This window comes from Nerophis ophidion, linkage group LG29, assembly GCF_033978795.1.
Source record: "Nerophis ophidion isolate RoL-2023_Sa linkage group LG29, RoL_Noph_v1.0, whole genome shotgun sequence".
Taxonomy (NCBI): Eukaryota; Metazoa; Chordata; class Actinopteri; order Syngnathiformes; family Syngnathidae; genus Nerophis; species Nerophis ophidion.
The window spans coordinates 8,445,613-8,466,173 of record NC_084639.1 but is presented as its reverse complement, the minus strand read 5'-3'; the positions used below and the strand labels follow the sequence as shown (position 1 = coordinate 8,466,173).

The 20,561-nt window shown below is 39.6% G+C and overlaps 1 protein-coding gene across 2 annotated transcripts; it reads right to left on the bottom strand.

Moving 5' to 3' along the window:
• Positions 1-1,537: 1,537 nt before the first annotated feature.
• mars2 (methionyl-tRNA synthetase 2, mitochondrial) lies at positions 1,538-17,753 on the bottom strand. 2 transcript variants are annotated; one of them, XM_061891732.1, is made up of 4 exons: positions 17,432-17,753; positions 17,084-17,349; positions 8,650-8,984; positions 1,538-3,366 (listed from the first exon to the last, which is right to left on the bottom strand). In XM_061891732.1, exons 2-4 carry the CDS (start codon positions 17,343-17,345, stop codon positions 2,209-2,211), a joined length of 1,755 nt encoding a protein of 584 aa, XP_061747716.1. In that variant the 5' UTR covers positions 17,346-17,349; positions 17,432-17,753; the 3' UTR covers positions 1,538-2,208. The 2 variants fall into 2 exon arrangements, with proteins under 2 accessions (XP_061747716.1, XP_061747715.1); XM_061891731.1 differs by having other exon boundaries at positions 17,084-17,753.
• Positions 17,754-20,561: the final 2,808 nt, after the last annotated feature.

Below are 20,561 nucleotides of genomic sequence, written 5' to 3'. Positions count from 1 at the left end.
CTCTCTTTCATATAATATAATGTTTGTGTATGTATATATATATAGATATATACACATATAGATATATACATATATATGTATAAATACATATATGTGTGTGTATATATATAATATATATATATGTATACACACATATATATATATTTATATGTAAATATATATATGTGTGTGTATATGTACATATACGTGTGTGTGTATATATGTACATATACATGTGTGTGTGTGCATGTGTATATATGTATGTATATATGTATGTATATATATATTTATGTGTATATATATATATATATGTATGTGTATATATATATATATATACATATATATATATATATATATATATACACACAAACTAGGGGTGTAACGGTACACAAAAATTTCGGTTCGGTACGTACCTGGGTTTAGAGTTCACGGTTCGGTTCATTTTCAGTACAGTAAGAAAACAACAAAATATTATTTTTTTGGGTTATTTACCAAATTTGCAAAATCTTCCACCAAAAATATATTTCTTAGTGGAATATTTGATGTGAAGTAATCGGAACCTCGTCATTAATTCATAATACCATTGATTTTGATTCAATATTATGTTTTGAGCAAGGACAGTTTGAAAGAAAAAAACCCAGCTTTGTTTTAATAGTCAACATTGCAATTTTTTCTAAATTACATTTAACCTTCAAGCTTTTTTATTTCACTTTTGTTATGTTTTTGTTTTTTTTAATAGTATTTTTAGAATGTGCCGTGGGAATTTAAAACATTAGCTGTGTGCTGCAAATGGCTTCCGGGGCACACTTTTGACACCCCTGCTATAGATGATAAAAAATTTAATCTGATAGATCAATGGATAAAAAGCAGAGCCTGGAGACGAATGCGCGTTTATCATAACTCTCTCGCTCTCTGACCCTCCCTCACGAATGCTGCTGCGCGCACAATTTGTTTTGTTTTTAACCCCTTCTTAACCCTAAACCTACATTGTTGATACACGCAACCAAAACTCAAAATGCCAGACATTTGAGGCATTTAAGAAACACCGCCCGGACAGCCCCGCAAAAGAGGACATGCCCAGTGAAAAGAGGACGTATGGTCAGTCTATCCTATCCCGATCGCTGCTAGCACCGGACATGTCCTCTTTTCATAGGATGCTAACAGCGACCGGGCTAGGATAGACTGACCATACGTCCTCTTTTCACTGGGCATGTCCTCTTTTGCGGGGCTGTCCGGGCGGTGTTTCTTAAATGCCTCAAATGTCCGGCATTTTGAGTATTGTTTACGCTACTTAATATGTCCGTGTGGAAAATCGTTCAGTACACCCCCGTACTGAAATGGTTCAATACAAATACACGTACCGTTACACCCCTAATTTATATATATATATATATATATATATACATACACACACACACACAGTGGGGCAAAAAAGTATTTAGTCAGCCACCGATTGTGCAAGTTCTCCCACTTAAAATGATGACAGAGGTCTGTAATTTTCATCATAGGTACACTTCAACTGAGAGACAGAATGTGAAAAAAAATCCAGGAATTCACATTGTAGGAATTTTAAAGAATTTATTTGTCAATTATGGTGGAAAATAAGTATTTGGTCAACCATTCAAAGCTCTCATTGATTGAAGGAGGTTTGGGCTCAAAATCTCACGATACATGGCCCCATTCATTCTTTCCTTAACACGGATCAGTCGTCCTGTCCCCTTAGCAGAAAAACAGCCCCAAAGCATGATGTTTCCACCCCCATGCTTCACAGTAGGTATGGTGTTCTTGGGATGCAACTCAGTATTCTTCTTCCTCCAAACACGACGAGTTGAGTTTAAGGAAGAAAAAGTAGCTCCATGATAACCAAAATGAGAAGCTTTTATCTCAATTTCATAATCCCAAACACAGCAAGCTTATGTGCTATTACTAAAGTGAAATTTGGTGACTTTTCTGTTGTTTTTTTGTTTTCTGGTCTAAATGACAGGTACAACAAAAAAAACGAAATACAGGCTAACTGAATTTTTTCAATTAAAAGATTGATGCTTTTTCATAAACTATTTTTGATATTAAAAAATTGAAAGGCGATGATAAAACAAACCAACCAGTAAAAATACTAAAAAAGGTGCTTCATGTGGGTTGAAGTAAACTGATTTGTTTAATTTCTTTAAGGACATTTTACATAAAGTCATTCAGTGATTGATCTTAAATTGGGACAAACACATCATTTGATCACTTTGTCTGCTTTTTATTCATTTTCTTTGGCTTCTCCTCACCGGGACGTTCCAGGCGACTAAAAAGCACTCCTGTGTCGGCTCCCAGCGCTCTCCCTTGGAAGGAGCAGTCCGTCCCCTTCTGGCTGGGCAGGAAGTCCAGGTCGGTCCACTTCCTCTCGTCCGCTCGCACTCCGAGTCTGGACAGCAGCTGGTCAGCCAGCAGCGGCACGGCGGGCTGGAGTAAGATGCCGTAGATCCTGAGACACTCCAAGGAGACGTGGACGACGGTGTCCATCCGGCGTCTTCCTCCGCCGTCCGTCCTGTCCAACTTCCACGGCGCGTGGCGTTGAACGAAGCCGTTTGTCTGCCTCACGCAGGAAGCGACGGCCTCCAGGCCTTTGTAGAAGTGCAAGGTGTCGTAGTGATGCTCCACCACGGACTGGAGGCTTCGCACCGCGTCCAGCATGCGGACGTCTTCCGGGTCCTGCATCCCGGAGAAGGACAGCGGGCAGAAGTGCGGGTAAATCTGGGCGGGGTTCAGAGCGGGAGCGGTGCAGCGGTTCAAGAGGCCGCCGAGAGAGTCGGCCAGCTCCGCGTTGAGCAGCTTGATGACTTTGTCGTCCGAGTAGTCGCAGTCGGAATCTGGCACGCCTTGGCGCAGCAGGAAGTACCTCAAACCGTCCATGGTGAACGCCCGGGAGCGCTCGAAGGGGTCCACCACGTTCCCTAAACTTTTAGACATCTTCTTCCCGCCCACGGTCCAGTGGGAATGCACGTATATGCACCGAGGCAACGCCAGCCCCGCCCCCAGGAGGAACGACGGCCAGTAGAGGGCGTGGAACTTCAGGATGTCTTTGCCCACCACGTGACGGGAGACGCTCCACCAGCGCTGGTGGTCGCCGGGGTAACCGGCCACCGTCAGGTAGTTGACCAGAGCGTCCAGCCACACGTAGACGGTGTGGTCGGGGTCCCCCGGGACGGCGATCCCCCACTGGAGGTGACTTCTCTGGCGGGACACGGAGAGGTCCGGAAGGTCGTCCTGCAGCCACTGGAGAACATTCTGGCGGAAATGCTCGGGCTGGATGGCGCCGGGGTTGTCGTGGAGCCAGTCCAGGAGCTGCGTCCGAAAGGCCGACAAACGGAACATGTAGTTCTCCTCTTTGAGCCACTCCACCTGGAAAATACATGAAGACGTACTCAGGAGGGATGTCTTGACCAGGGTTTTATGCTGCCGGTTCCAATACCGATCTTCCATTGTTGGTGAGTGCTGTAGTTCCTTATTGCTTTTATTTAAAACAATAAAGTCAATTGTAAACATTAGAACAGGGGTCACCAACCTTTTTGAAAGCAAGAGCTACTTCTTGGGTACTGATTAATGCGAAGGGCTACCAGTTTGATACACACTTAAATAAATTGCCAGAAATAGCCAATTTGCTCAATTTACCTTTTAATAAATAAATCTATATTCATAAAAAATGGGTATTTCTGTCCGTCATTCCGTCGTACATTTTTGTTCCTTTTACGGAGGGTTTTTTGTAGAGAATAAATGATGAAAAAAATACCTAATTGAAAGGTTTAAAAGAGGAGAAAACACGAAAAAAATGAAAATTACATTTTGAAACATATTTTATCTTCAATTTCGACTCTTTAATATTCAAAATTCAACCGAAAAAAAGAAAATAAAAACTAGCTAATTCAAATCTTTTTGAAAAAATAAAAAAAAAAATTTATGGGACATCATTAGTAATTTTTCCAGATTAAAATTAATTTTAGAATTTTGATGACATGTTTTAAATAGGTTAAAATCCAATCTGCACTTTGTTAGAATATATAACAAATTGGACCAAGTTATATTTCTAATAAAGACAAATCATTTTTCTTCTAGATTTTCAAGAACAAAAATTTTAAAAGAAATTCAAAGGACTTTGAAATAAGATTTAAATTTGATTCTACAGATTTTCTAGATTTGCCAGAATAATTTTGGGGACTTTTAATAATAAATTTGAAGAAATATTTCACAAATATTCTTTGTCGAACAAACAGAAGCTAAAATGAAGAATTAATTTAAAATGTATTTATTATTCTTTACAATAAAAAATAAAAAATACTTGAACTTTGATTTAAATTGTCAGGAAAGAAGAAGACAGAATTTAAAAGGTAAAAAGGTATATGTGTTTAAAAATCCCAAAATAATTTTTAAGGTTGTATTTCTTCTCTAAAATTGTCTTTCTGAAAGTTGAAAGAATCAAAGTAAAAAAATAAATGAATTTATTTTAACAAGTGAAGACCAAGTCTTTAAAATATTGTCTTGGATTTTCAAATTCTATTTGAGTTTTGTCTCTCCTAGAATTAAAAATGTCGAGTAAAGCGAGACCAGCTTGCTAGTAAAAAAATACAATTTAAAAATAGAGGCAGCTCACTGGTAAGTGCTGCTACTTGAGCTATTTTTAGAACAGGCCAGCGGGCGACTCATCTGGTCCTTACGGGCTACCTGGTGCCTGCGGGCACCGCGTTGGTGACCCCTGCATTAGAACAATGTTTTTCAACCACTAGTGTACCGTGAGATATTGTTTGGTGTGCCGTGGTAAACATACTTACCAACCCTCCCGGTTTTACGGGAGACTCACGAAATTCAGCGCCTGTCCCGAAAACCTCTCGGGAAGAAATTTTCTACAGAAAATTTCCCGAAATTCAGGCGGAGCTGGAGGTCACTCCCCCTCCAGCTCCATGCGGACCCAAGTGACGTGTCGACAGCCTGTTTTCACGTCCGCTTTCCCACAATATAAACAGAGTGCCTGCCCAATGACGTTATAACTGTAGAATGATCGAGGGCGAATTCTTGGTTTCTTTTGTGGGTTTATTGTTTGGCAGTCTCATTAACGTACTCCCAGCGCGGTAACAACACACAACAACAGCAGTCACGTTTTCGTCTACCGTAAAGCAGTTCATCTGCCGTAAACAGCAATGTTGTGACACTCTTAAACAGGACAATACTGCCATCTACTGTGCATGCATATGTGACAATAACATCTACGGCTTTTAGAGCAGTGGTTGTCAACCTTTTTTCAGAGATGTACCCTCTGTGAACATTTTTTTAATTCAAGTACCCCCTAATCAGAGCAAAGCATTTGAGCACTATGTCATCAGTTTCTGATTTATTAAATTGTATAACAGTGCAAAATATTGCTCATTTGTAGTGGTCTTTCTTGAACTATTTGGAAAAAAAGATATAAAAATGACTAAAAACTTCTTTAAAAATTAACAAGTGATTCAATTATGAATAAAGATTTCTACACATACTGCGATGAGGTGGCGACTTGTCCAGGGTGTACCCTGCCTTCCGCCCGATTGTAGCTGAAATAGACACTAGCGCCCCCCGCCACCCCAAAGTGATAAGAGGTAGAAAAATGGATGGATGGATAGCTGTAAATATACTCCTCCCCTCTTAACCACGCCCCCCACCTCCCGAAATCGGAGGTCTAAAGGTTGTAAAGTATGGTGGTAAATTATGCAATTTCATCTAATTGGTCCCCCCCAAAATTTTGGGCTAACCAATAATTATAATCCGTAAATAATGTGCCGTTGTTGAGTGTCTGTGCTGTCGGGAGATCAGCAGAGTAACCATGTAATACTCTTCCCTATCAGTAGGTGGCAGCAGGTAGCAAATCGCTTTGTAAACCTACTTTTGAGACAAAAAAAATGAATGATGCATGGATCGTCATGGTTTGAATTCGTATCGAACAATTGCGTCAGGTATTTGGTGATTAACGACCCCAAAAGGGACAAGCGGTAGGAAATGGATGGATGGATGGACTTTATATTGTCAATATAGAGCAGGCCAGGGCAATTACTTTAGTCAGGGGGCCAGATTTAGATAAAACAGTGTGTCTGCGATTTTTCCTCTCCAAAATTGCGATTGTGATTCGATTTGCATAAAAAGAAGCGGCAATAACAAAGTGAGGAAAGACATGTTAATTTTAGACTGTTAACTTATTCTTGTCTCAAGGTGCCACACATTAGAACAACATGCAATCATTAACTTCCAAAAAGACTCAAAGCTTTTGACTACATCTGGCTGTTAAACTGAAGAAATGATCAATAAAAATTATACGGTGATAAGTTTATATAATAATAATAATAATGCAAGTAACCATTTAAAAGGATCTAATATTTTATTTATTATTGATGTAGAATTTTTACTATTGTACTGTCAGTGGAAGGGAAATAACGTCCATCCATCCATTTTCTACCGCTTGTCCCTCTAGAGTCACGGGGTTGGCTGGAGCCTAGTTTGTTATGCTAAATAAATATACTCCAAAAAAAATTAAATGGACTCTTTTGGAACCTTAACAAATACTGAACATCTTATAGTGCATTTTTCCCAGTTGAAAAAATTTAATCAATTATTGTTATCAGGTGATGGGCAGCACGGTGGAACAGGGGTTAGTGCATGTGCCTCGCTATACGAAGGTCTTGAGTAGTCCTGGGCTCGGTCCCGGGCTCGGGATCTTTCTGTGTGGAGTTTGCATGTTCTCCCCTTGACTGCGTGGGTTCCCTCTGGGTATTCCGGCTTCCTCTCACCTTCAAAGACATGCACCTGGGGATAGGTTGATTGGCAACACTAAATTGGCCCTAGTGTGTGAATGTGAGTGTGAATGTTATCTATCTGTGTTGGCCCTGCTATGACGTCACGACTTGTCCAGGGTGTACCCCACCTTCCGTCCGAATGCAGCGGAGATAGGCTCCGCGACCCCAAAATGGACAAGCAGTAAAAAATGGGTGGATGTTATCACGTGATCACAAAATTTCCGCTTGTTCGCCCAATATTGATGGGCTCATATTGCCCATCCGATTTGAAGCTGAAATATCCCCACAACTGGACCTTTTGGCTTTATAATCTTATTTTCTTCCTCCTAAATTGTGTTACTTTGCAGCTCTTCTCACTGGCGAGTCGCTCTCGTCTCCGCCGAGACAAAGATTGTGAATGAGTGAAAAGAGGGGTCACTGTGTTCTAGGGGTATTGCGGTACACAAAAATTTCGGTTCAGTACGTACCTCGGTTTGGAGGTCACAGTTCGGTTGATTTTCGGTACAGTAAGAAAACAACAAAATATACATTTTTTGGTTATTTATTTACCAAATTTGTAAACAATGGCATAACATATTGCCGGGATTAATGTGGTCAACATATATGAAATAAAAACTAAATAAGATAAGGCTCGGAATGGTTTCTTAACAAAACCTTTCTACATACAAAAGTACTTTTTTGACTGATTGATTGAGACTTTTATTAGTAGATTGTACAGTACAGTACATATTCCGTACAAATGACCACTAAATGGTAACACCCCAATAAGTTTTTCAACTTGTTTAAGTAGGGGTCCACATTAATCAACATTAAACTGCCTCAAGTTGTTGCTCAAATTAAATAAAATGACAAAACTTTTCTTTTACATATAAAAAGTGCAACATTAAACAGTTTCAAGTCAACTCAGCCTCAGATTAACTTTTCTCCCCCCCCAGCCTGGCTAACTTGGCAATAAGAGGATATATGGGCTCATTGTTCTTCCACCATAGAAGTGGGTCAAAATCTAGTTTTTAATGCAATATGGACTTCAATCTGCTGCTATAAAAACATTTTTTATTGCTTTAGCCCTACCTGACTCGCCGAGGGGAGGCTTCTTGAATGCGGTGGTGACGCTTCAAATTGGTTAGCATGTGTTATGAGAGTAGCGTATGTGTGTGTGGCCCTTTAATATGTGACAGCATTGAGGTGAGTGTGTGGGCGAGTGAGGTGAGGGAGCGGTAGGTGAGTGCGGGGAGTGGCTAGTGTTTTGTTGGATTGGCTGTGTTCAAGATCTCAATAAAGCCACGATTTGCAACTAATCGCCGGACTCTTCATTTACCCTGGAGTCCGGAGCTGTGGAGACCCACTGCCGGGTAGAGTGAAGGGTTTGGCCCCCGAGAATACATCAGCCGTGGAGGAGGGTCTCCCCTGCGCTCGAAGTGAGCCGGAAGCAGGAAAGGTGCAACACATGTTTGACGTGTTGTCAGAAGCAGCTGCTGAACAATCTCGGCAAACCTCCGTCCTCCATTGTTGTATCGCGCAGCCAAAGCGTTCCCAAACGGGAGATCTTAATGAGACAGGAGGGTCTTCCATCTCTGGCTTTTGCATGTTGTCGGTGCTAGCATGTGTACTCGTTCGGTACACCTCTGAACCGAACCGAAATTCCCGTACCGAAACGGTTCAATACAAATACACGTACCGTTACACCCCTACTGTGTTCCGTTAATTCTACTGTTAAATAAACACGCTCAGGTGCTGAAAGCGATGCACCGAGTCAGACGTCTTTCCTCCTTTCTTAGCGAGACTCCACTATTCTGATTGGCGAACAAAACCCCAGCCTCTTGCAGCTCTAATAACCAATTGTGCAAATTCTACATTTTTGATTTGTTACCTTGTGCCCACTCTCCAGCGACACTTTGATGGCGTCCCCCGAGGAGTCCACAGCGTCGGCGACCTGCGTCGGCGTGAGGAAGCTCTCGTCCGGCGTGGAGTACCAGCCTTCGTAGCTCCCCTTGTAGATGAGTCCCCTGTCGCGCAGCAGGCACCAGAAGTGCTCCACGGCCCGCCGGTGTCTCTCCTCCGTGGTCCTGATGTAGTCCGTAAAAGACACGTGGCAGCTGCCAAAGAGATGTCGGAACCTCTGCGAGATGCTCGTGCAGAAGGCGAGGGGGTCTTCTCCTGCCGCGTCAGCAGCCTTTTGGATTTTAAGCCCGTGTTCGTCCGTGCCTGGTATGTCAAGAAAAGCCCTGTTATGTAATATTCCCTCACTACACCTGCAATATTATATTTAATACGCTTCAAAGTTTGCAGCTTTACTCTATGTACTGTATTTTCCGGACTATAAGGCGCACTTAAAATCACTTTTCCCCCTCAAAACTCGACAGTGCGCCTAATGTACGGAATAATTCTGGTTTTGCTTACCGACCTCAAAGCTATTTGAATTGCTACATTAAACTTAGACTTAGACAAACTTGAATGATCCACAAGGGAAATTGTTCCTCACAGTAACTCAATTACAATGATGGAAAGGAACAATGCAGGTATAAAATAGACTGAAAGCAATAAAAAATATAACATATACACGTAATGTTTACATAATATATGTACAGTATAGGATATATTCTGATGTATTATATTTTATGTTTATATCATATATACAATATATGACAATTACCATGTACAATATTACAGTATATGTAACAGCTACAGCGTAAAATAGAGAGTAAATCCAGCAGAAAATAGACACTATAAACAAAGAGAAGTAGCAAACATAGGTGTCAGGTAGATGGCAGTCAAACATAAGAGATATGTGTGGAATGCACTATGATGGCAATATGTCTCAAGTAAACAACACCAACATTTTATACGTTCCATTGAAAATATAGAACATCACACACAGCGCTCGAATATCTATCAAAATGTTTTTAGTACGACTTTGGTTAGCTATTAAGCCACACCGCTTGATGGATTGTACTGTGCTTCAACGTACGAGTATTATTATGGTGTGTGTACAAAGTAAGACATATCTGGTGTTTTTTGTCCGCTACATTATGCAAAATCAAATTTTTCCTACTTTCCTACCTGCTGATTTGTATTTGGGATCTGCATAAGTCCTGAAAAATTGCAGTGGTCCGCCTTTGTGGTCCGTGCCGACCCCGTAAGCTTCTTCTTTTTCTATATCTTCCTGTTATGGGACATTCATTCGCTGTTGCTATTTTTAACATAAAGTAGTGTAAAGTTCCTACATATATCTGTCAGTAAACCCGCCATGAAAGCGCTAAAACATACCGGTGTAGTGAGTTTACATTATTCACCCAAGGAACTTTAGTTACTAGAGAAAACACAAAAAGAAACTTACCAAAAAACAATACCTTTATAGTCTGCAACAGAATATATTTAAAGTGCAACATTTTGCCTGAAAAAAAAATTAAATGAAGTCCTTTATTTAAACTTTAAGCTTGTTTTGACCGAGTTGAAGCATTTTTATTAAATTAAATAAACTCAAGAAATAACAATACATTCAAATTGATCAGCAACATTTACTACCGAGTACAATATATAAAACATGGTAACCTACGAAACAAAAATTAATGCAACCATTTGTGCTGATTTTATTTTCTATAAATGTAAATGAGGAAGTCAGGATTAATGTCTGCGAGGAGCACAGTTTAACGTTTGAAGCATGATATCCTGCAGTGTTTTTCAACCTTTTCTGAGCCAAGGCACATTTTCTTTCCATTGAAAAAATTCTGAGGCACACCACCAGCAGAAAAATGAAACTAAGTAGCCGATATTGACAGTAAAAAGTCGTTCTCGCAATTGTTGGATATGAATGCAAACCATAACCACGCATGCATCACTATAGGTCTTGTCTCAAAGTCGATGTACTGTCACCACCTGTCACATCACACCCTGACTTATTTGGAGTTTTTTTTGGTGTTTTCCTGTGTGTAGTGCAGTGGTTCTTAACCCGGGTTTGATTGAACCCTAGGGGTTCGGTGAGTTGGGTTCGGCGGAGGTCGAAACACACCCGACTCATTGTGTATATAAAAACTTCTCCCTATTGGCGTACTACGGATACGGCAACAGCAGAAGTTAGACTGATTTGCAGGTGTGTAATTTGTTGTGAGTTTATGCAATGTTGGTTTTGTTGGTTGAACAAGGTGATGTTCATGTTCATTTTGTGCACCAGTAAAAAAACATAGTAGCACTTTAGTATGGGGAACATATTCACCATTAATTAGTTGCTTATTAACATGCACATTAGTAACATATTTGCTCTTTACTAGTCATTATTAGGTACTTATTAATGCTTTATTCGGCATGGGCTTTTTATAACCCAACCCTCCAACCCTGGCCCCAACCCTCTAACCCGAACCCTAACCCTAACCAAATAACTCTAAATTAATTCTTTGTTACTTAGAATATGTTCCCATCCATCCATCCATCCATCATCTTCCGCTTATCCGAGGTCAGGTCGCGGGGGCAACAGCCTAAGCAGGGAAACCCAGACTTCCCTCTCCCCAGCCACTTCGTCTAGCTCTTCCCGGGGGATCCCGAGGCGTTCCCAGGCCAGCCGGGAGACATAGTCTTCCCAACGTGTCCTGGGTCTTCCCCGTGGCCTCCTACCGGTTGGACGTGCCCTAAACACCTCCCTAGGGAGGCGTTCGGGTGGCATCCTGACCAGATGCCCGAACCACCTCATCTGGCTCCTCACGATGTGGAGGAGCAGCGGCTTTACTTTGAGTTCCTCCCGGATGGCAGAGCTTCTCACCCTATCTCTAAGGGAGAGCCCCGCCACCCGGCGGAGGAAACTCATTTCGGCCGCTTGTACCCCACTATGTTCCCATAGTGTCCAAAAAACTGTAAATTAATTATTTGTTACTTAGAACATGTTCCCCATACTAAAGTGTTACCAAAAACATATAACTTTGTTTTGAATTTGTAAAAAAAGGAGGGTTCGGTGAATGCGCATATGAAACTGGTGGGGTTCGGTTCCTCCAACAAGGTTAAGAACCACTGGTGTAGTGTTTTAGTTATTGTCTTGAGCTCCTATTTTGCTGGCGTTTCCTCATCTGTTGGTATTTTCCTGTAGCAGTTTCAGGTCTTCCTTGAATGCTATTCCTTGCACCTGCTTCGTTTTCGCTATCAAGACTATTTAGGTTGTGCGGATGCTATCCTTCTTTGTGGGGACATTGTTGATTGTCATGTCATGCTCCACACGCTGTAAGTCTTAGCTGTCCTCTAGCATTCTGTTTACTTCGCAGTGTGTTCAGTTTTAGTTGTGTTTTCCATAGCCATCCCTAAGCTTCAATGCCTTTTCTTAGCAGTATTTTCTTCTTGTTTATTTTTGATTTAAGCATTTGACACGTTTTTACCTATACACTGCCTCCCGCATATTGTGATCAGAACAACCCATGTTCCCGACATCCACAAAGCAATTAGCTACCTGCTGCCACCTACTGATATGGAAGTATTACACGGTTACTCTGCCAAGCTCTAGACCAGGGGTCACCAACGCGGGGCGCGCGGGCACCAGGTAGCCCGTAAGGACCAGATGAGCTGGCCTGTTCTAAAAATAGCTCAAATAGCAGCACTTACCAGTGAGCTGCCTCTACTTTAAAAATTGTATTTATTTACTAGCAAGCTGGTCTCGCTTTGCTTGACATTTTTAATTCTAAGAGAGACAAAACTCAAATAGAATTTGAAAATCCAAGAAAATATTTTAAAAACTTAGTCTTCACTTGCTTCTTATAACATTCAGAAAGACAATTTTAGAGAAAAAATACAACCTTAAAAATGATTTTAGGATTTTTAAACACATATACCTTTTTACCTTTTAAATTCCTTCCTCTTCTTTCCTGACAATTTAAATCAATGTTCAAGTATTTTTTTTTTTTTATTGTAAAGAATAATACACACATTTTTATTTAATTTTTCATTTTAGCTTCTGTTTTTTCGACAAAAAATATTTGTGAAATATTTCTTCAAACTTATTATGATTAAAATAAAATACAAATATTCTGGCAAATCTAGAAAATCTTTAGAATCAAATTTAAATCTTATTTCAAAGTCTTTTGAATTTCTTTTAAAATTTTTGTTCTAGAAAATCTAGAAGAAATAATGATTTGTCTTTGTTAGAAATATAGCTTGGTCCAATTTGTTATATTTTCTAACAAAACGGTGATTGGATTTTAACCTATTTAAAACATGTCATCAAAATTCTGAAATTAATCTTAATCAGGAAAAATTACTAATGATGTTCCATAAAATCTTTTTTTTATTTTTTCAAAAAGATTCGAATTAGCTAGTTTTTCTCTTCTTTTTTTGGGGTGAATTTTGAATTTTAGAGAGTCGAAATTGAAGATAAACTATGTTTCAAAATTTTATTTTCATTTTTTTCATTTTTTCTTCTCTTTTATACCGTTCAATTAAGTGTTTTTTTCCTCATTCATTCTCTACAAAAAACCTTCCGTAAAAGGAAAAAAAATGTACGACGGAATGACAGACAGAAATACCCATTTTTTTAAATATATATATAGGTTTGTTTATTAAAGATAAATTGAGCAAATTGGCTATTTTCGACAATTTATTTAAGTGTGTATCAAACTGGTAGCCCTTCGCATTAATCAGTACCCAAGAAGTAGCTCTTGGTTTCAAAAAGGTTGGTGACCCCTGCTCTAGACAGCACAGACAGTCAACAACAGCACAATTTGTGGATTATAACTACTGGTTTGCAAAAAATATATTTTTACTTCCAATTAGGTGAAGTAACATAATCGCCAACGGCACACCAGACTGTATCTCACGGTATACATGATTCGATATATATGATACTGCATGATACAGGCTCCCTGCCCCACTATTTGAGAAGGAATTGATCAAACCGATTTTAAAAAAAGTGTCAAAGTGACCATGTGGGTGTTATTTCATTTTAGAGGGCTCTTATAATGTTAAAAATATATATATTTTAGACCAGGGGTGTCCAAACTTTTTCCACTGAAAAATCAAAGCAACCGGGGGGCCATTCTGATATGTTTTTATTTTAAAAACCCATACAATATATGTGTAAAAATATACATCTAGGCCTCCACTCAGGCTTGATCCCAGGATTTTGGTAAAAAAAATATTTAAAATGTGTCATTTTTTATTATTGTTTTTCAAGGTTTAAATCAGTGGTTCTCAAATGGGGGTACACGTACCCCTGGGGGTACTTGAAGGTATGCCAAGGGGTACGTGAGATTTTTTTTTAAATATTCTAAAAATAGCAACAATTCAAAAATCCTTTGTAAATATATTTATTGAATAATATTTCAACAAAATATGAATGTAAGTTCATAAACTATGAAAAGAAATGCAACAATGCAATATTCAGTGTTGACAGCTAGATTTTTTTGTGGACATGTTCCATAAATATTGATGTTAAAATATTTCTATTTTTGTGAAGAAATGTTTAGAATTAAGTTCATGAATCCAGATGGATCTCTATTACAATCCCCAAAGAGGGCACTTTAAGTTGATGATTACTTCTATGTGTAGAAATCTTTATTTATAATTGAATCACTTATTTATTTTTCAACAAGTTTTTAGTTATTGTTATATCTTTTTTTTCCAAATAGTTCAAGAAAGACCACTACAAATGAGCAATATTTTGCACTGTTATACAATTTAATAAAACAGAAACTGATGACATAGTGCTGTATTTTACTTCTTTATCTCTTTTTTTCAACCAAAAATGCTTTGCTCTGATTAGGAGGTACTTTAATTAAAAAAATGTTCACCGGGGGTACATCACTGAAAAAAGGTTGAGAACCACTGCTCTAGAACAACATTAGGTCTAGTTGTTAATATAAAGTTTTTTAAAGATTCAAGTTGTATGCCCTTTTTGTCAAAGAAAATCTTGTTTTGTTATGGAAAAAAAAAACACAAAATATGCAATATAGTTTTCCCCAATAGAATTTTAAAGTAGAATATTTGAGATTATAGAATAATTGGAGCCTTAAAAATGTCAACACATAACACCATTGATTTCAATTTATTATTTTTTTAGCAATGACAAAAAAAAAATCGCACTAAGATTATTGGGGATCCAAAAGGGTCCTCCTACTCATTAAAAATAAAAAACTTTTTTATTTTTTTACTGTTTACTTTAAACACAATCGTCTTGAGATCAACTTCAGATCCATCTGTCAATTATAACTTTTATTGTTGTTTATGTTTTTTGTTTGTTCTTATTAGGACCTTCTTTAGAAAAAAAACCTTTGTTTTTTATATGGCAAACACAAAATATGCAACGTTTTCCCCCAAAAATATCTCAAAGTGGAACTCTCTCCTTTGAGGCACACATTAAAAGCGTTACTAAAATGGCCTTCTTTCATCTCCGCAATATCGCTAAAATTCGCTCCATTCTGTCCACTAAAGACGCTGAGATCATTATCCATGCGTTTGTTACGTCTCGCCTCGATTACTGTAACGTATTATTTTCGGGTCTCCCCATGTCTAGCATTAAAAGATTACAGTTGGTACAAAATGCGGCTGCTAGACTTTTGACAAGAACAAGAAAGTTTGATCACATTACGCCTGTACTGGCTCACCTGCACTGGCTTCCTGTGCACTTAAGATGTGACTTTAAGGTTTTACTACTTACGTATAAAATACTACACGGTCTAGCTCCATCCTATCTTGCCGATTGTATTGTACCATATGTCCCGGCAAGAAATCTGCGTTCAAAGGACTCCGGCTTGTTAGTGATCCCCAAAGCCCAAAAAAAGTCTGCGGGCTATAGAGCTTTTTCATTTCGGGCTCCAGTACTCTGGAATGCCCTCCCGGTAACAGTTCGAGATGCTACCTCAGTAGAAGCATTTAAGTCTCACCTTAAAACTCATTTGTATACTCTAGCCTTTAAATAGACTCCCTTTTTAGACCAGTTGATCTGCCGTTTCTTTTCTTTTTCTTCTATGTCCCACTCTCCTTTGTGGAGGGAGTCCGGTCCGATCCGGTGGCCATGTACTGCTCGCCTGTGTATCGGCTGGGGACATCTCTGCGCTGCTGATCTGCCTCCGCTTGGGATGGTTTCCTGCTGGCTCCGCTGTGAACGGGACTCTCGCTGCTGTGTTGGATCCGCTTTGGACTGGACTCTCGCGACTGTGTTGGATCCATTATGGATTGATCTTTCACAGTATCATGTGCTCATATGTTCTCATAGTCATCAGTATCATCAGTATCACAGTATCATGTTCTCATAGTCGTCATTGTCACCGACGTCCCACTGGGTCATTATTGTCACCGATGTCCCACTGGGTGTGAGTTTTCCTTGCCCTTATGTGGGCCTACCGAGGATGTCGTAGTGGTTTGTGCAGCCCTTTGAGACACTAGTGATTTAGGGCTATATAAGTAAACATTGATTGATTGAATGTGACATTGATTTTGATTAGCGTATTTACTTGAATTGCCGCAGGGCATATAGTATGCACCTGCCTTGAATTACTGCCGGGTCAAACTCGCTTCCCAAAATAATTAGCGCATGCTTAGTATTACCGCCTGGTCAAACTCGTCACGTCACGAGTGACACTTCCCCTGTCATCATTTTCAAAATGGAGGAGGCTGATTTCAATACCGGTAAATTGAAATTGCTTAAAGGGAAGAAGATTAAGAGCTATTCAGTAGGATTTAAGGTCCAAGCTTACATCACACTCAAATGTGTACTGCATACCTTTGGTAAGTGCCGGAGTGAGAACAGGTTTTAAAATAATTAGCGCATGCTTACTTTTACTGCATGCCTTTGGTAAGCGCAGGAGTGAGAAGAGGCTTTAAATTAATTAGTGCCCAGGCGGCGATTCAAGGAAATACGGTAATCATTATTTTTTTTAAAGAAAATAACAGCCTGCATGGCAGCTTTGTGTTATTAGAGTAAACATTGCAACATTTTCTTGTCACATTTAACTCTTTTATAACACTTTTTCTGTTTTTTTTATTTTTTTAATCGTATTTTTAGAATGTGCCATTAAAAAATTATCTTTGGAAAACTTTTTTTAATGCTCTCGCTATGAAAATATTCGCTTTGTAGTCACTTTGCGGAAATTAAATAATCACAGTCACACCTACAACCAAAAAAAGGGATTACTGTCATGCCAATGTCGTCTTTGTTTGTATGAACATGTGTTTCATTGTACAGCAATTATATTCATTTACAAAATAAAACACACTTGCTTTTTCAAATGCCTGATAAACCTGGTACTCTCTGCAGTTGAGTAAATAAACGCCCACTACATATAGTAACCTAACATGTTTATTTTCCTCAAGGTGTGTGTGTGAGGATGAATTACCTGTTGCAAATCTCGAGTGGAAGCCCTGAAGAAGCTTGTACCTGTGCATGCAGTCCGCTAAAACTGCGGAGTACAAGTGCCCCAGGTGAGGAGAGGCGTTGACATAAAAGATGGGGGTGGTAATGTAGTAGTTTTTGTCTTCTTTGCACACATCCTTGCATGCATGTCTGACCCTCCGAGGGCTCCATGGAGCAGAAACTGGTGCTAAGAAGAAGCCTCGTTGCAGTTTGCCGAGACGCTGCAGAATGAGTGTCCTATTCATTTAGCTGTTTGAAGAATAGGAACAAATGACTGATGTAATACCAGTATAATAACATACGAAGGAATTTGACGGCATGTGTGACTTGCCTGCCGGAGTGCACTTGACACGGTTGGACCTACTTCCGTATTGTCGTTTGACATCCGTCCAATCAAATCACCGGAGAGTGCACTCGTGATCACCAAGGAACCAATCACATTTCTTTGGGTAACGTTGCTGCGTTCACAACCCGCCGAGGAATGGGAATTCTCCCAACGGGAATGTCCGTGTGCGCAATCGATTAACCTAAAAAGAAATGTTTTGTAATTTTATATCTGGTTGACAAAAAAAAATTGAATTCAAAAGGCCACGGTGCTCTGAGACGTGATTTAATAATGTCATTTTAAGGGGCTGTCGTTCGCAATAGTGTAAGGCGTGTCTAACACGGAAAGGAAATAAGTCCATTTTATTGAACTTCGCTCAACCCACACCAACAACGTGATGACGTTTTGCCGACGTCACATCCGCTTCAGCATTAACACTACACAAATTAAAGAAACCATAGACATCTTATAAAGTAGACGCAGCATTGGCTGCTGTGACGCGAGAAATTCGGCCGCCATCTTGAAGTGGTGATGAGAAGCCGGCGAGCAGCCTAAACTTTTTTTTGATTGATTGAAACTTGTATTAGTAGATTGCACAGTTCAGTACATATTCCGTACAATTGACCACTAAATGGTAACACCCGAATAAGTTTTTCAACTTTTTTAAGTCGGGGTCCACGTTAACAGTAGACGGGTAGAAACGGGCTGGTGTTCAATGTTTTCCTGCTCAAATGAGCAGACTGTTGAAAATAGGAATCGGGGCATTACTTTTCACAACTAAGATTTAACATTAACATACTATTGGTTGTATTTTGTGAAAAGAATATTACCGCAGAGTTGAGAAGGAGCAAAGATCTTTAATAGTACTGAAATTTTAGCCGCTACCAAACGATTGATTGATTGATTTACTGATTGAAACTTTTAGTAGATTGCACAGTACAGTACATATTCTGTACAATTGACCACTAAATGGTAACACCCCAATAAGTTTTTCAACTAGTTTAAGTCGGGGTCCACTTAAAGGCCTACTAAAATTAGATTTTCTTATTTAAACGGGGATAGCAGGTCCATTCTATGCGTCATACTTGATCATTTCGCGATATTGCCATATTTTTGCTGAAAGGATTTAGTAGAGAACATCAACGATAAAGTTCGCAACTTCTGGTCGCTAATAAAAAAGCCTTGCCTTTACCGGAAGTAGCAGACGATGTGCGCGTGACGTCACGGGTTGTAGAGCTCCTCACATCTGAACATTGTTTACAATCATGGCCACCAGCAGCAAGAGCTATTCAGACCGAGAAAGCGACGATTTCCCCATTAATTTGAGCGAGGATGAAAGATTTGTGGATGAGGAAAGTTAGAGTGAAGAACTAGAAGAAAAAAAAAAGACGGAAGTGGGAGCGATTCAGATGTTATTAGACACATTTACTAGGATAATTCTGGAAAATCTCTAATCTGCTTATTGTGTTACTAGTGTTGTATTGCGATTATACTGTCGTACCTGAAAGTCGGAGGGGTTTGGCCACGGGTGTGGTGACCGCCAGTGTCTCTGAGGGAAGCCACGTAGCTGCCTCTTTGACAGGTGCACGCGGAACGACGCAAGCTCCGCTCATGTCTACGGTAAGAGCCAACTTATTATCACAATTTTCTCACCGAAACCTGCCGGTTGACATGTGGTCGGGAACCATGTTCGCTTGACCGCTCTGTTCCATAGTAAAGCTTCACCTTCGGGAATGTAAACAAGGAAACACCAGCTGTGTTTGTGTTGCTAAAGGCAGCTGCAATACACAGCTTCCTACCTACATATTTCTTCTTTTACGTCTCCATTACTAATTGAACAAATTGCAAAATATTCAGCAACACAAATGTCCAGAATACTGTGTAATTATGCGATCAAAGCAGACTATTTATAGCTTGGATCGGACTGGAAAAAAATGTCCGCTACAACCCGAGACGTCACGCACACGCATCATCATACTGACGTTTTCAACAGGATACTTCGCGCGAAATTTAAAATTGCAAATTAGTAAACTAAAAAGGCCGTATTGGCATGTGTTGCAATGTTAATATTTCATCATTGATATATAAACTATCAGACTGCGTGGTCGGTAGTAGTGGGTTTCAGTAGACCTTTAAATCAATTCATGGTAGAGTAAACAAGAGTATGGCCATAATAGAATTGCTTGTCAATTAAATTAATTACATTTAAAAATGTCATACTTGAATAACACAAAGTTGAAATAAATGATTAAGATAAAAATTGTAAAAGCCAACAGGGGTAAAAGTTAGGACCACGGTCCAGATTGTGTGTGGGTGTGTGTGTGCGTGCGTGTGTGGGGGGGTTAATATATGTTAACTAACACGACAATCAGATGGACAGTGGCTATACAGTATTATGCAAGTCTAAATTTAGTCTAGCTTTCCAACCCAATTTTGTGTAGCCCACCTTGGTGAAATGTGTGGGACAAAATATGTGATAAACAGAAAAAGGCCATAAGATATATAGATATCTAATATATTCATACATTGTTTATGTAGGATGTACGCATGAATATATAACCTAATCATATTGTTTATTCAACTTAAAAATAGCTGACCGTGAAGGGGGGGAGGGTTTTAGTCAAAGGTTGAAGTTGCCTGGTGGTGTTCTTTTAGTGCGGTTTTGAAGGAGGATAGAGATGCACTTTCTTTAGGGACGGCGTGGCGCAGTGTGAGAGTGGCCGTGCGCAACCCGAGCGTCCCTGGTTCTATTCCCACCTAGTACCAACCTCGTCACGTCCGTTGTGTCCTGAGCAAGACACTTCACCCTTGCTCCTGATGGGTGCTGGTTGGCGCCTTGCATGGCAGCTCCCTCCATCAGTGTGTGAATGTGTGTGTGAATGGGTAAATGTGGAAGTAGTGTCAAAGCGCTTTGAGTACCTTGAAGGTAGAAAAGCGCTATACAAGTACAACCCATATATCATTTATTGCTTTAACACCTTTTAGGAGTGCATTCCATATTGATGTGGAATAGAAGGAGAAAAGCAAACTATGAATAATAAAACACGCCAAAACATGTGTCCTTTTATCATAACCTACACGTATGACAAAAAAACGCATGAAAATCAGTGGTATTCAGTGAGGTAAGATGAATTAA